The sequence below is a fragment of the Sardina pilchardus genome, chromosome 10, assembly GCF_963854185.1.
Source record: "Sardina pilchardus chromosome 10, fSarPil1.1, whole genome shotgun sequence".
In the NCBI taxonomy this organism is placed as follows: domain Eukaryota; kingdom Metazoa; phylum Chordata; class Actinopteri; order Clupeiformes; family Clupeidae; genus Sardina; species Sardina pilchardus.
In genome coordinates this window covers 22857098-22873694 of record NC_085003.1, presented here as the reverse complement: position 1 = coordinate 22873694, position 16597 = coordinate 22857098, and the positions used below count along the sequence as shown (strand labels likewise).

Below are 16597 nucleotides of genomic sequence, written 5' to 3'. Positions count from 1 at the left end.
CTACTCTTGTGCACCACTGACTCATCCCCGACGCTTCCCACCTCAGGCACAGCACCGCACCGCACCACACCACACCCCACCCCACCGCACCACACCGCACCGTAGCAGAGGGCAAGCACAGCCCACATCCAGGCCATGAAGCTTTTACTTACAGATCAGCTATCAATGCATCGGGATCGTGGCATGTTTATAAATCAAACCCCAAGTGACATGGAGAAAAAGAACAGGCAGTCATGTAACCATTATTTATTCAGGGAAGAATGACTGAGCATTGAGCTCTTTTACAGCACAAGTTCATAATCAACAACAACAACAACAAACATCAGGGACAAAAGAACATGAATTTTAATTCAGATTAATAATTAATATAAAAAACAGAACAAATCAAAGCTTTCATCTATCTACACATACCTCATATGCTCGTTTTGAATGTGGCAAAGTGGAATCGTGCATGATGTGATATTTTGATGACTAACATAGTATCATTATTATATTATGTACTGAAAAAGTATTGCTCAACACATTGGTCCTCACCCGCATTATGGAAGGAAGACCATCATTATGACACTTCAATTAGTTCTATACAGAGGTTGCCATGGAAATAGATGAAAATAGTTCTGATCCAGTTGATATCCCATACTCAGCTGTTGTGAACCTCCCTGGGAACTTCCTAAAGGTAGGCTTTTTGAAATGGAAACGGAAAAGACAGCATTTTCAGAGTTTAGTCATTATGCGACTAAGAATCAGCTAAATTTCCCCGTCACTTGACTCAGCTACACAGACAATTTAATTAAGGCAAGTTACATTAGTGCTTCATTTGCAGTGGCTCAGTGGAGGTGAAAATAGGTGTGTTAGGAAAGCCTTATTGATCCTCCATATGCTTTGGTAACTGTCAAAGGCAGTGATGAGGGCTGGTCGCATTAAGCATTTTGTCAGCCTAACAAAAGTACTAATTTGGAGAAATGAGTTGGAGTGTGATGCAACCAATGTTGATTTTAGTATTAAACACCAGCATTAAGCAATATGTGGAAAAGTGTGATTAAGAGCGCTTTCTGAAAGCCGAAGACCAACCGAGCTTTATTCAGTGACAGAGAGATTTAGAGCTATTTGAAAGTAATTTTTCCATCTCCATCTGCTACCACTTCTCTCTTTCTTGCTTTACTTTCATCTCTGTCCTGAGGAGGAACAGAGTGAATGTGGCCAGTTCAGACTGTCTCTGTTTATTATGCTATCATGCTCCCACACTCATGAATGCTGGGAGATATCTCAGCATCAGATTTGGGAGCAAGATAGGCATGTCACGAGCCGTGAGACGAGACGTGCATCATTTACTTTAACGCTAACCAGCTCTCTATTCTCCAGACTCCAACTCAGGTCCACTGGCAACCAATGATGTCTGACTGGATAAGAAAGGGGATGTTATAAGGTAAAGGTATAACTTTGAAAAACAGAACAGAAACAAAAGCTTGTTCAATACTGTACTCCACTCCACAACATTGTAGTAGTTCAGAATCCAAACCTCTCCAACTGCAGAGGGACCAGGGCAGGAGTTTCATGTCAAAGAAGAAGAAGCCCCCCACCTCCAGGAGGAGTGACATCCAGCACATCTTCCAGTGCTATGCCTGCGACCATGACAACCGCCTCACAGCCTCCGCCCTGCTTACCTTCCTCCACAAGGAGCAGGTGGAGGTCTCAGCCAATCAGGAGACAGCCGAGGCCTTGATTGACAGATATGAGGTGGATGAGTCAGGTTAGCCGAGTGTTTTGCTCCTGGAAGTCAAAATGCAAATCAAGTGGCTCTTTATGATGCTATTATAATTATATCACCATTATGACAGCATAAATATGCATGCATTCTGTAGGACTTTACTTGGGTCGGCTATAGAAAAGCTTAGTCAAGCAGCACAGATGCAGGTTAATCAAGTGTGACATGAGTTGGGCTCTTTCCGCTCGGTTCTTTTCCTAAACACCTCTAAATATAAAACTTAGCAAAATAGATTTAAAAAAAAAAAAAAAAAGCTCTGGGTAGCAGAATTGATGGGTTGAGAAAACTCAGCTACAAATAATTTGCTAAGGGGCAAAAATGACTCATACAGGGGTATAGGACAATATCCTGATTTAACTTTGGTCCCACAGATGAAAGTACAGATACAATGCAATTATATCAGCCTTCAAATGTCCCAAAGGAGCAAAGCTTTTTGCGTCAATGTAATAAAATATCACTCCACTATAATGAAATGAAACAAACAAAAAATGTCCAGGGGCCTAATATCTTTTAACAGATGAGCAAAAAATAGGCCAGACTGTAACTGCAGTGCGTCATTGAAATAAACATTCACATGCTTCTCTTCTTGTTGTTGACTCTGTACAGCCAGAACAGAGATAAACATGACATTTGACGGCTTCCTACGGCTAATGGAGTCAAAGGACTGCTGTGTGTTCGACCAGAGCCACACATGTGTGTACCAAGACATGAGTCAGCCTCTCTGCCATTACTTCATCTCTTCCTCCCACAACACATACCTGACTGGAGACCAGCTGGTGGGAAAGAGCCACTTAGATGCCTACATCAGGTACTAGAATACCGATATACTGCAGATACTGGAATGTCATCATTAAGTACTAGAATACCCACATCAGGTACTAGAACACCCACATCAAGTAGAATACCCACATCAGGTAGCCTACTGAAAGGCCTACAGTACATCACGGTACGGACCATTTCTGTTGTTGGTCTTCCTAATGATGAATGAGTCTACAGTATATCAAGTGTGTATGATCAGTGTTTTGGATGTAATATGTACAACAGGTATAATATCTGATCTAGCATAATTTGTGATGGACATACAGTCAGTCTGGTCTGAAAGTGCATCAGTTTTCGAAAGTTCAAATCTAAATGAGCATCATTATTCAGCTCAGAGACTGACGGTGTTTCCTCTTTGCTGGGATCCGATCTGGATATTTCACCGGGTCCTGCAGCCCGTTTTTTAAGCGGGCAAACTGACAGATTACAACAATGTAGGCAAGGAAACGGGCTGAGGCCAGCAGAAACGGGGTATTTATGGGCTTCCTGAGTGCCTCGCGACCGGCCGTGCTGCCCTGTAATCTGCAGCCCTCGTGCCGAACGCACAGAGCCGCGGTGGGAGGGGGTTGGGGGTGGGCTGCTTTACTTCCCTAATGAGAGTGGACCGGTGGAAGGCTACTCCTGACCCCTCCACGTGCCCCTTTTGTCTTTGGCGGCACGCGCGGCGGCCTGCACGAGAGCCATGATTAAAACAAAAGCACAACACTCAGCATAATGCGGCCGTTTAATAGGAGTCTCCAAGCCCATGAAGAGATTCATTTGCACACTGAACATAGCTAGATTAAAGGCAAGTCAACATAAATCAACAGGACTTTGATTTGTATTTCAAAGTTTCATAGTAGGACGGCTGTGGCTGGGAAGAAATAGGATTGATTAACTCCCCAACGCTCAGTGGTACCTGCTACTTCAAATAGGCTATTGTTCAATCAATGCAGTCACAGCCATGTTCATGACTGGACTACTGCACAATCAATGCAAAAAATGATTATCAAGAACAGTCTTACTGTAAGTCGCGATCAAGTGATCTGACAACCGTGAATATACCAGTGAAATAAGATTTTTTTTTTATCAGAATGAGATAAAAATCAGAGAGAGGGGGCTGAAAATGGATAGATCTTGGGGGGTGGGGGGTATCTCTCTGCTCCACTCCCTTTCCCCACTCTCTCTGACCGACTGTTTTGGGTTTGTGTGTTGAACATATTTCAGCAGGGCCTTACATTGCCATACGTTACTGCATTATTGATAAGTCCCAGCTGGAGTCAGCAAATAACAAACAGCAAGTGCTATGTGCACTCCCATTAAGGGCCAGGAGGGCCTGTAAACAACAACAACAACAACAGGCTGCTCTAGTGTTATCTCTGTCTGTCTGCAGCACTTGCTGAGCTTCCCTCTGCGTGCTGGTTCTGACACTGTGTTGTGTGTGTGTGTCCCAACAGTGCTCTTAGGAGAGGCTGCCGCTGTCTGGAGATCGACTGCTGGGACGGTCCGGATACGGAGCCCATCGTCTACCATGGCTACACCCTCACTAGCAAGATCCTCTTTAAAGATGTCATAGCCACAGTGCAAGAGTACGCCTTCATGGTACGCAGGCATGGAGTGTTGAAGGAGAACTATGCTCTTGCCTCTCTCTCTCTCTCTCTCTCTCTCTCTCTCCTGATGTTCTTTCTCTCTGCCTCTCCTGATGTTCTCTCTCTCCCTCTCTTTCCTGATGTTCTCTCTCTCTGACTGTGGAGATCATTATGAATATTACAGCTCCTTAGTAGTCAGCTCTCTGCACTGTGGGGTGCAAATTCAGGCTTTGATCAGTGGAGCTCAGAACATCTTCAGTAGTTCCATGAACAGAGGAGACCCTCACAGAGAGACAGTCTCTCAACATACCACTGCCTTTTAACTGCAGTGAATTGCACAGCTGAGAGCCAGAGTGGGACTTCTACGCTGTGTATGAGAGAAATCAGATGGAGCCAAAGAGAGAAGATCTACTCTTGCACACGCTGTATATCAACCCATATTAAAAATCATGGGGAAAAAATGATCAAATATCCTTCATGAAATGTTACATTTTCTTAACGCTATCTAAGGGAGGCCCAGGCCTTCCTACATTTTTAATCCTAAAATGAAATGAGACTTGATGCACGCATTAGTGAGATGGACTGATGTAGATGGGTGTCCTTGTAGGCTTCTCCGCACCCCGTCATCCTCTCCCTGGAGAACCATTGCAGCCGCGGGCAGCAGGAGGTCATGGCCCATTACCTCACCTCCATCCTGGGAGACATGCTGCTGGAGACCGGCCTAGCCGTGGATGCCCAGGGAGGTCTGCCAAGCCCCGACGTAAGTCACTGCTCAAAGCTCTCACTAGCCTAACTGCCACCGATCCAGCTTTAAGCAGGTCTGCTGACAGCCATTGAAGAAATGTTGCCGCCGGTAGAGTCTTGGTGAGGCTGCTCTGATTTACCTTCAGTGGTATCAAATCAGGCATTCCATAATATGGAACAAAAAAAAATAGTGTCAGCTACTCCATAGGAGTTTAAAGACCTACTTTGTTTTACCTGCCTATGAACAATGCAGTCCTCCTCACGTCGCGTGCTTTATTAGCATGATGCATTATCCGTCTATGGCCTCCCTTCAGCCCATGCAGAGCCTTAGACACTGACAGAGTGCTCTGGGGTAGGAAGGGTATTTTTCAGCGCTGTGACTGTGCAGTATTGTGTGGTGTGTACTCCATGCCATGGTAGTATAACAGCTTTGGATATTTGGACTTTAATCTCCATACTGTCTTTTGTGGTGTCAGAGACAGGCATCTCATGTTGACTTTGCTGTGGTGTTCCCAATTCATGTCCTGCACAATACATGAAATCCATATCTGATACAGACTAGCACATAGATATATATAGAACACATACTGTATATATCTATGGACTAGCATGTCAATACATACATACAACCATGGCATAGGTTCTCTCTTTCTCTCTCTCTCTCTCTCTCTCTCACACACACACACACAGGAACAATATATCCTCACTACTATAGCAATTGAATTTCAATAGACATGAGGCATAAATACTGGGTAAAAGATGTGCTACTAAAAATAGGCTATTGACTTCTTTATTACACAATCCTTTTGCTTTCTTAACAAAAATGGATTGAAAAGAATGTTGTTTCTGTGTGAGCTTAGAGTACTGCACTTTCCACAGAGGCATGTCATTGCCCAGAATGCCCACCCCTCCCAACGGGCTCGATGTCCTTAAGATGCTGTATAGATCCTGGATATCCCAGCGTATAGTTATTTGTCGTTGGAGCCCCAGCCAGGCGGCAGTGGAGTGAGTCTGGTGGAGCTGATTAAAGGGCCGGCTTTAGAGACTTCACCATAAGCTGTTCTGCAGAATCTGTGTTTTTAAAAATGCATTGTTATGATATGATATACCACAAACAGTGGTATTCCAGTTGTACGGATGAAAAGTGTTGCCTCTGCTTTCAATCACTTGCGTGGATGTTTTTTTTTAATATCTAGGGTGTGTATAAATCTTAAATGTAAAAATATCAGGGCTCCGTGTGGTTATCACTATCTGAGAAACCACATGTTCAATTTGTTCACTGGCAGTGGGTGAGGAGATTTATTGATGAGAGAGGTTTGGTCGTTGTGGGTTTTTGCTCCTGGAAAATGTGACATTTGCTATGCTGCCATATGATTCATTCCAGATAGAGAAAATGTTTCCCCCCAAGTAAGTCATCCATGATAAGATTATTAAATCCTGTACAAAAATATTTGCCTGTTATGGTACCAATAAGTAGCCTAATCACTAATCATATAAATATTTTCTGTTTATTGTTTTTACGTTCCTCTATGTTGGTCCACCTGTACTGTATACTGTACTGTAGGCCTACCTTGTTTTTATAGAAGTCGATTTGTAACATACTCTTCGTTTGTTCAGAGATTAATGACTTGTCTGTATTTGTTAATACATTAAAGTAACATTGGACAATGAATATTGGATATTGAATAGACATGGATGGGTATCACAGTTCTGGCTTGCCCTTAAATGACCACAAAGTATACTGACCAGAGACTACTGATCTGCTGACAGGAGCTGAAGTATAAAGTTCTCATAAAGAACAAAAAGCTGAACTCAACAGCGCAGCCGGAGTTGGAGTCCAGGGCGTCTGAGGCGGATGCTGATGGAGAGGCCGGTGTGGAGGAGAGCGATGAGGAAGAGGATGCTGATGATGAGGAGGAAGAAGTGCCAGCAAAGAGGTTCAAAAAGAAAAAAGTAAGACGAGCAGACTTTTCTAAACTGTTGAAAAGCTGTATTCAGTGGCTCACCATATAGGGCTGTGGCCCTGAGTGTTTTGAACCCAAAGTATGATGCAATGACAATGGCAATGTAGCAGGCTGTCTGCCTCTGTGGATGGTCTGTTACTATAGCAACTTTGAAACTTTACAACTGATGCATTTCTGTGACAATCCAAAGAGTTAAGTAGGATATGTAAAATGTGAACATCCACATTCCCCTGAGCATTTTAAGACTCAAGGTAACTCACCCACCCTTAGAGTTCATAAGCGCAGTGTTATGTTACTTAGGCCTAATAGGTTATTAGAACAATTCCGTCAGGGTTTTATACCCCTCCTGAACATTTAGCTGGTTGTTTCACACAGAAAAAGAAGGTCGTAGTAGCGCAGGCGTTGTCTGATTTGGTCATCTACACCAAGTCTGTGAAGTTTATCAGCTTCGTGCACTCCAGAGATAACCAGCAGTTCTACGAGAACACATCATTTGCAGAGAAGAAAGCCAAGAAGCTGGTCAAAAACTCAGGTAGGGTAATTTGCCTTAGGCCAGATCAGGGCAGAATGGCTCTGTCATTTCATTATCGATTGAACATCAAACTCAGGCTAATAAGTGTGGAGAGGGAGAGAGAGAGAGAGAGAGAGAGAGAGAGAGAGAGAGAGAGAGAGAGAGAGAGAGAGAGAGAGAGAGTTATAGTGGAGACGGAACGAGACAGTTATAGTGGAGAAAATGAATGTCGTTTTGAGTTTTTCTGCTAATCTTGTTGTAAGCGGTGATATCCCTCTGGTGTGTTCCCCTCGCAGGAGCAGAGTTTGTGCTGCACAACACTCGGCTCCTCAGCAGGGTTTATCCCGCAGGCTCCCGAACCCTCTCCTCCAACTTCAACCCACAGGAGTTCTGGAACGCCGGCATCCAGTTAGGTCTGTGCCGAGTTCACACTCGCTGATGCAGCCCGCTTATGGGACACACAAGAGACACACAATCTCCATATAGGACACACAGGAGATACACAACCTCCATATACTGTAGGACACACAACCTGCATATAGGACACACAGGAGATACACAACCTCCATAGGACACACAACCTGCATATAGGACACACAGGAGATACACAACCTCCATATAGGACACAAGAGACACACAACCTGCATATAGGACACACAAGAGACACACAACCTGCATACGGTAGGACACACAGGAGACACGCAACCTGCATATGACACAAGAGACACACAACCTCCATATAGGACACACAAGAGACACACAATCTCCATATACTGTAGGACACACAGGAGACACACAACCTGCTCCATAGGTTACACATGGAAATGACACATCACTTTCACATCACACATCTTACACACATCACTCTCAGTACATTGTGGAAATGTATGAATGTTCTCTGGACTGTCACACGCACGCACGCACGCACGCACGCACGCACGCACGCACGCACGCACGCACGCACACACACACACACACACACACACACACACACACACACTCAATGTGAATGGAGAAAGATAGGGTAGACAGCCTTTGATGCCAACTGTGCAGCTTTGATACAACTGAGGGACTGACAATTTTCTGCTAATTGCCCTCTGGCAGGTGAGGTGAGGCTTGAAATGACTTGAATTATCTCCAAGGTTTCTCCTTCTGCCACATGCTCTGTGTCTTTTTGCCCCTCGGTTGTGTAAAGGAAATGCGTTTTTTGTGAATGTCTCCCCTTGAATGTGATATTGTTCATTCTATTCAGTTCAGTTACATTCTTTTCTATCTCTTGACAAAGCCGAACTCGACTTGAGCAGAGAACTTATTCAGAACACATGCAAAGTGGCAGAATCACAAAACTGAACAAAAGCGGAGATGAAACGGCAACTAGCAACGCAACTCTCACGTCACATGCCATCAGAGCAGCTATATAATTTGGGTTCATGTCATGTATATCACTGTCTGTGACAACAAGTCTTAAAAACACCCGATTCTCTCCACTTCAGTGTGCTTGCGCCGCAAGCTAAATCCTACAGGATTACATTTGTATAGTTCAGCATGGCTTGCCTGAAGCCTTTTTTCCTACGTGTCTGCACTTTGTGACTGTGCCCCCAGTGCTAACATTGTGCTTTGGTTTGCCTTGGACCCTCGCAGTGGCTCTGAACTTCCAGTCCCTTGGCTTACCCATGGACCTGAACAATGGCCGTTTCCAGGACAACGGCGGCTCGGGCTACGTACTGAAGCCCCATTTCCTGCGGTCCGGGGAGAGCGGCTTTGATCCCAACGCTTTCAAACACAACCTGAGGCCAGCTCACCTCCTGTTGAAGGTACAGAGGCAACATGACCACTGTTTTGTTAGTAGATGAATGAATACCTCTCAGAAAAGTGTCCTTCACATTACATTATGTAATTTTTGCCTGTTCTTTAAGGGAACACGCCAACATGATACAACCTTCTTGTCTCTGTTCGCACAGTAACTCAGTCTGACCAACCCACTATTAGGCTAAGGTGGTTGGAACTAACAGTTTTGTTATTTTCTGTGTTTATGCGGAGGCCATCCCAGATACCCAAATATGTACGAAAAGTGCTGAAAAAGGGACATGTTCATAATAAACTGTACTGTAGGGCCTTTAGAAATAAAACAAAAAAAAACAAAAGAGCTCAATCCTCCACCATCAATGGCTTGTCACTATGACTCAAATTAAGACACAAACACAACAAAAGAACAGGGATTTCATATCACATAACACATCCAGTTCTTAGTCTTCACTCTCCATAAGGTCAAGGATGCCTGCCAAAACAATGGGTGCCAAGAAGTTACATAATCTGATAATTAGCACATGTACAGCCCAAATGCATTGTACAGTATGGCTCAGCACAATAATAGCTTCTTTTGAAGAAAGGCATAATTTTCTTCTTCAGATAGGCCCGGTCTAATTCAATTATTCATGTACATTCTGCAGAGGCAAAGGGACAAGACCTCTTGAAGTCTGCAAGAAAATGAAATGACTTTAGGCTTTCACTGTTGCATGATGAGAGCTCTCTCTTGTAGAGGAATATGATCATTCATGAATTACTGATTATAATTGAATCATCTAGGAGTGCTGAATGATTCGGAATAATATTTTAGCATCTCCCCTCTGAGGATAGGTAAGACTGACGCATAGAGCAGGTACATTTACCCATCTGAGCTGGATGTTTTGCACTAATTCAGTCTGACAGTGTGAATTGGCCGCCTACAGGTGCTAAAAGGCCAGCAGTGCCTATGGCCTGCAGCCAAGATATACACATACTCCCCACAGGGACGAAGGGTGTGAGAGCTGACAAGTGAACAAATCTCTTTTTCCTCACCTGCACTGGATGACAGGGAGAGAGGGAGAGGAGACTGTGTGTTCCAGCCTGATGTATTGACAGTCCATTCCCTGATCCTGATCTGATCCTACAGTAGTTAGAGACGCAATGGTATGAACATTTACTTCACGATTATAAAGACCAAAAGTATCACGGTTATCAGTCTTATTGTGGAAATGTTCAAATACACTGAAAACATTTCTAGCCTAGCCTACCATCAATGATGGACAGAACTAATAATGGGCCTGTCCTCAGGTAGCTTATGCACAGTAGCAAAATCAACAGATTAGCAGCTAGTCATGGACCAAATGGCTAAAGGCTAAACAGTCTACACAGTCCTATGTCTGGAAGTACTTCACTGAGAACGAGACCTGAAAATGTCCCACGGTGACATGCAAGTTCTATACAGCTGGATTAAAATACAATAAGAAGACTTCTGCTATGAATAAGCACCTGAACATGAAATACTCACCGCTTACAGTTAGCACTAATGCCCCCCACACACGACTACAGGATAGGCTGGATAGCTGCCTGTTTTTGGGCCCGATTCTGCCACATAAAGGGGAGAGGTTTCTCCCACTTCACACCAAGAATGATAACAACAACGGTAATTTAAAAAAGGCCAGGCCATCTAATATGAATGACGATGTCCACACAGTTCTTTGTGCCATTTTCTTACTTTCTTTCATTTCAAGGTGAAAGCACAGATGGTAGCATATAATGGCTGTTTTTCATTTCCAATTCCTGTTTCGACTCCAGTGCTAAGAAAATGAAAGTGATTGATGAAGTAGACACCGGATAGATGTGATTTTGAAAACATATACTTCCCCAAAGACATAATCCTCTAATATTGTTTCACTGAGCATGAATGGATGGTAATTTAGCAGTGTGCTAATTTGGCTGTGAGGCAGAAACTGGTCCTTGCCCAAATAAGGTTGTTAAGAGTCTCTGCCTAGAAATGAATGTAATCTAGTGATTTAGTAGAGATCTACAGATCTGCACCTATTATCTCTGAGTTATTATTGCACCTCTTTAACTAGGGACGATGTTAGTCTCTCTCTCTCTCTCTCTCTCTCTCTCTCTCTCTGTGCCTCTTTCTCTCTCTCTCTCTCTCTCTGTCTGTGCCCCCCCTCTCTCTCTCACTCACGCTGTCTCTCCCCCAGACATTTCCTCTCTTTATTTCCCATTTGGGCCCTTGAATAAAACATGCCAGTGAGTGCCATATATGTGCAGCTGTATCTGTGAGGTCTTCACCTCTACCTGTTCCCGTGCGGCGCTGCGTTTAGAGAGTCTTTTGCTGCCAGTATGTGGGTTCTGTCTAATTTCTCCGGCGTAAAGAGGCCTGGCTTATAAATAGGTTAGCTCAGGTTGGTAAATTATTCAACCAGAGCGAAGACTAGAGCGTCTTTATTTTTAACCTACCTGAGGAATACTCTAATTTTGCATTGGCACCCGAGTCTATTAAATTGACTACTGTGTGTTTGTGCCACCTTATACAGTACGTCCACCTGAGCTGGAATACCTGAGATAAGTACGGATACACTCTTGATCACAATATGTTATTATTATTATTACTCAGGCATGCAATGGACAGCCCTACCCAGGAAAAAAACTACAGATATGTTATTGTAGAAAACTAATTACAGCGACAGTTCGTCTGGAGCGATTCAAAAGGTTAGGTGCCCTGGTCAGGGGCTCCAGATTGGCTGACCCTGATAGCAAGTCCACGGCTTTCTGGCATTACACATGGAACATATCTAACTGCTAGACCTCCACTGCCCATGATCCACAGCAAAGGCCCATGCAGTGACATGGAACTCAATCTGACTAAATGATGCAAAGAAAACTGACTAAATGATGAAATGAATAGTTCTGCAGGATTACTTACTCAAGAAAATTCTTCACTGCACTGCAGTAGACATCAGTGTGTGTGAGCCAGTGGTTGGTCCTAGGGGGTGGAACAGCTTAAGCAGCATGTGGTACCCAGCAGAAGCATGAATGATTATTTACGCCACAGCCGTGCTGTAGATGGGAGCTCTTGATGAAGTGCTCCTGCACAGGTGGGGATGTGCATAAGGCATGGGACGAAGGGAGATGGTGTGATGGTATCAGGGTGTGATGGATATCAGGGTGTGATGGGTATCAGGGTGTGATGGGTATCAGGGTGTGATGGGTATTAGGGTGTGATGGGTATTAGGGTGTGATGGATATCAGGGCAGCACATGGCTGGAGAACAGGATACTGGGTTCTCTCTGTCTCTGGATCAGAGCAGAGTGGGCAACCTCACAGGTAAGCCCATTAGACACACACACACACACACACACACACACACACACACACACACGCACACACACACTGACACATATACAGTGCACACACACACACACACACACACACACGCACATACACTCAAAAGCACACACCCGCATGCACACACATTCACTCATGCACGCACACACACACACACACCTTTTCCACTTTCTTTCAGACTAAAATGGGAGCACTTTGCTAATTGCACGTTGCGGATGCTAAGCAACCCATTTCAGCTGATTGTCATCAATGATGCTGTCAAATAGGAGCTTTAAAATGGGACTTTGAGGGGAAATTTCCAATTTACTGTGAAGCTGAGACTGCGCCTGAGCAACAGCCAAGGATCTAAACTATGCTGAGCTAAAACAGCATCTCCTCAGAAAGATCTTTTGGGTGAAGTGCCACTTAAGTGTGGTATTAATCGCCTCTGCCTCTCTCTGTGCGTTTGTGTTTTTATTTTGTAATCCACAGGTAATTAGTGGCTCCAACCTCCCTTCCTCCAGGACTGGCAAGGCCCTGGATCCGTTCGTGAGAGTGGAAATCCACGGAGTTGTTTCCGACTGCTGCAGAAGGCAGACGGATGCAGTCAAACAAAACGGTTGGTTCTTTGATGTGGTCTCTTTGTCTTAGCGTCAAAAGGCTTTAGAATCAACAGCCCTTTTAGATTGGGTAAACCCAGCCTCATCTGCAGGTGACTGGATATCGCCCTGCAGCTCAGGCTGGAAACTTTCACATTTATCTCTCCTGCTTCCTGTCCACGTTTGCTGGAACCAATCACAAACAGGCTTATTCACCAAGCGCACCTGGATCGTTGGTCTGATTGGTCGAAGGACTATCCAAATGCGCACAAAGTCGTTTGAACTATGCCCATTGATCACGCCTCTTGTGCAGTAGAAATACAGCGCAGACTCCCCAGACTAATGTTCAAAAAGATTGAACTAAGTCTGATGATAACCAGGCTACAGCCATTCCGTAGTGTTGTCAGACTTGTCAACAGTCTCAGACTGTTGTTTGAAACTCATGTAGGTCCCGTGCCAGTGCCCTGTTAGAAAAACATGGCCTGCAGACAAAAAGTTTGTCAGATACTGTACATACAGACAGATAGAGGAGGTGCTGCGATGCAGTAAAGCAAGGACCAATTAGGCTAAGTACGAGGAATGGTATGGACTCCAGCTAATGACATTAATTAATTTGCTGGTGAGAGTCCTTCAGTGCAACGCACCAGGCCTGCTGGCACAGGCTCTCCACTTCAAGGTCTTCAGCTTACCTAATGTTCTTTCAGACATGTGCACTTGGAATAGAGCATTACGCTGTGTGTCGATCTGTTTCTTATGATTCTTTTAAGATGTTCACCAATAGCTGCACCACTTGAGAAGGTTAATGTAAATTAAGTTTTTTGTTTTTCCTGCAAAATAATAATTTGAGTCTCTGAGTTTGCCTTGAGAGTGCAAGCAGCAGCGATGTGCTGAGATGGCTCTTTGAGATGAGCAGCATAAGGAGGCCCGGCTCTTACAGACCTCCAGAAGAGCCTCCAGAAATGGAACGGAAACGGAGTGCTGAACCTCCTGAGTACTTTAAGATGTTAAACTCCGCCGAGGCGTATGCCGCGCAGAAAACCCAGACTGATGTTATACGTAATGTACAAGTACAGACAGACAGTGGGAGAAAGCTATGGCCTGATGACACTCAGCTACGTTTATGGAGGCAAACGTCCGTAAGCATACGTAAAAGAATGTGACGTTAATAACCCACATCCAGACACTGAACAAATCAGTGATACGTTACCTACTGTATATGTGTCATACTGTGCACACTCATTGACATTTGCTGGTCTTTACTGTCTGGTTACATACAAATGCATCCTGATGAAAAGAGCAAGATGCAAAATGACTGGTAGTTCAGCTGTATCCTCAGAATCCTTGGAATATTTGTTGATTGTACTCAGACGGAAATGGCAACAGAACAGACTCAGACCGAAGGCTTTGATGTTTGATGACCAGATCAAAGTCAGAAAGCAACACCAAACAAAATACCTCTTGATTCAGTTTTGGTAAACACAACTAGATTAGAAGCATAGTAGTTTTCTACTGCTCTGACCTTTTAGTCATCTTTTGTCTTATAATTGGCTTACTGTAGCTCATTTTCCTGCATTCCCCTGTAGACCACCTGTAAAATGTGGTGTGTGTGCCTGTGTCTGAGTGTGTGTGTGTGTGTGGTGTGTGCGCGCGCGCCTGTGACACTCAGACAGACAGACAGGCTCTCATTAGCCTGACTCTCTCCTCTTCTCTCCCCAGCAGTCACAAAGCTCGGCAGCTGTGGAGGAAATACCACTCAAGAGTGTAATTGCTTGTGCGGCTTAGAGGATTTGATAGACATATTCATACCCACCCGCTTTTCATGCGCCGCGTTGGAAAAATCCGCTCTTTAAAAAACCACGCACCCTCTTTTTTTCTGGCGCATGATTGCCTCTTAATTAAACCATAAACAACATATCAGATCAGGAAGTCTGTGACTGCCACGCTGGTGGGGAAGATGACAGCTGAATTTGTCTCCAGGAGAGTTGATTTCCTTGAGTAGAGGAGATGGTGGAGTGTGTGTGTGTGTGTGTGTGTATGTATGTATGTGTGTGTGTGTGTGTGTGTGTGTGTGTGTGTGTGTGTGTGTGTGTGTGTGTGTGTGTCTGTGTGTAGAGGAGACTTGAAAGAAAGTGTGAAAGCAATGTTAGTTGATTGAATGTAAAGATTTGGAGATGTTTAATTCGTAGACATAGATGATGGAAGATAAACCCAAGTGACAGTAAGATTTCATCAGTGATTAGCACAGTTCAGATTCATTTTCTTTCTCTGGTTTACATTTTGGCTTCTGACTCTTTAGAGTCAGATTTGAGAGGATCTGAAAAGCAAGTCTGCAAACACAGTTTTTTTCTGAAGGATTAAACAAGTTACATTTACATTTTACAGTGCAGAAAATGTGAAGGGAAGTCAGAGTCCCAGAATTATTTGCAGAGTAGGCTAAATAAAGTTGTCCTTTGACAATACAAACAACGTTTTTTTTTCAGCACTTTCACATACATCTTGATGTGTAAAAGACTAACATTTTAGACTTTTTAGACTCTTAATAAGACCCTGCGGAAACTCTGAAACACTCTTCCTATACTGTCTCTTTCAGCACTGAGTCCGAGGTGGGACGCTGCCATGAACTTCACCGTTGAGGTGCCCGAGCTTGCCCTGGTCCGCTTCTCTGTGCGGGACCAAACCGGACTCCTCAAGAGCGAATTTGTTGGCCAGTACACGCTCCCTTTCACCAGCATGAGAAAAGGTCAGACGAGACGCCACCACACACTAATGCTTGTATGTGTGTGTGTGTGTGTGTGTGCCAAAATGAGGAAGTCTACTAGTTTAGATATTGTTAGATGTTAACATTTTCATTTGTTACCCTGCTGTGTGAGTGCGTGTACTGTAATTGAGTGAGTGCATGTGTGTGTGTATGCATGTCTGCCTGTGTGTGTGTGTGTGTGTGTGTGGGTGTCTGTGAACTTTCTGTCCTCAGGATATCGTTGGGTGCCCCTTCTATCTCGAGAAGGCTACAGCCTGGATCCTGCCTCCCTCTTCATCTACGCATGGTACTCCTAAGGCCTGGTTCACTAACCTAAGGACTAGTTCTCTGACCTAAGGACTAGTTCCCTGACCTAAGGCCTGGTTCCCTGACCTAAGGCCTGGTTCTCTGACCGATGGTCTGGTTCTCTCCCCCCCTCCCCCCAAATCTGAGCCATCACATGAGTGGCTAGCTAGCAGCATGGTGCCAGCGAACAATAAAGAAATAAAAGCACATTCCTCTGCTGAGAATGTATTTTTTTTTTTATTCAAGACACAATCGTCTCAAACACACACTCCTAGACCTCCCCTCCTCCTTCTCCTCATGTCCAGGTAATTACAAGCCTCACGGTGGTTTGTGAGAGCAATTAGAGCTGGACTTCAGGCACCAAAAATCAGGGGGGAAACGCACGCACACACACACACACACACACACACACACACACACACACACACACACACACACACACACACACACACACACA

At 44.4% G+C, this 16597-nt stretch overlaps 1 protein-coding gene across 1 annotated transcript; it reads left to right on the top strand.

The window, feature by feature from the left end:
* The first annotated feature begins 625 nt into the window (after window positions 1-625).
* On the top strand, window positions 626-16349 carry LOC134093915 (1-phosphatidylinositol 4,5-bisphosphate phosphodiesterase zeta-1-like). The gene is made up of 13 exons (XM_062547218.1): window positions 626-676; window positions 1363-1426; window positions 1534-1750; window positions 2372-2573; window positions 4021-4165; window positions 4760-4912; window positions 6667-6849; window positions 7236-7392; window positions 7668-7784; window positions 9013-9185; window positions 12991-13117; window positions 15688-15837; window positions 16069-16349. Exons 3-13 carry the CDS (start codon window positions 1555-1557, stop codon window positions 16149-16151), a joined length of 1686 nt encoding a protein of 561 aa, XP_062403202.1. The 5' UTR covers window positions 626-676; window positions 1363-1426; window positions 1534-1554; the 3' UTR covers window positions 16152-16349.
* Window positions 16350-16597: the final 248 nt, after the last annotated feature.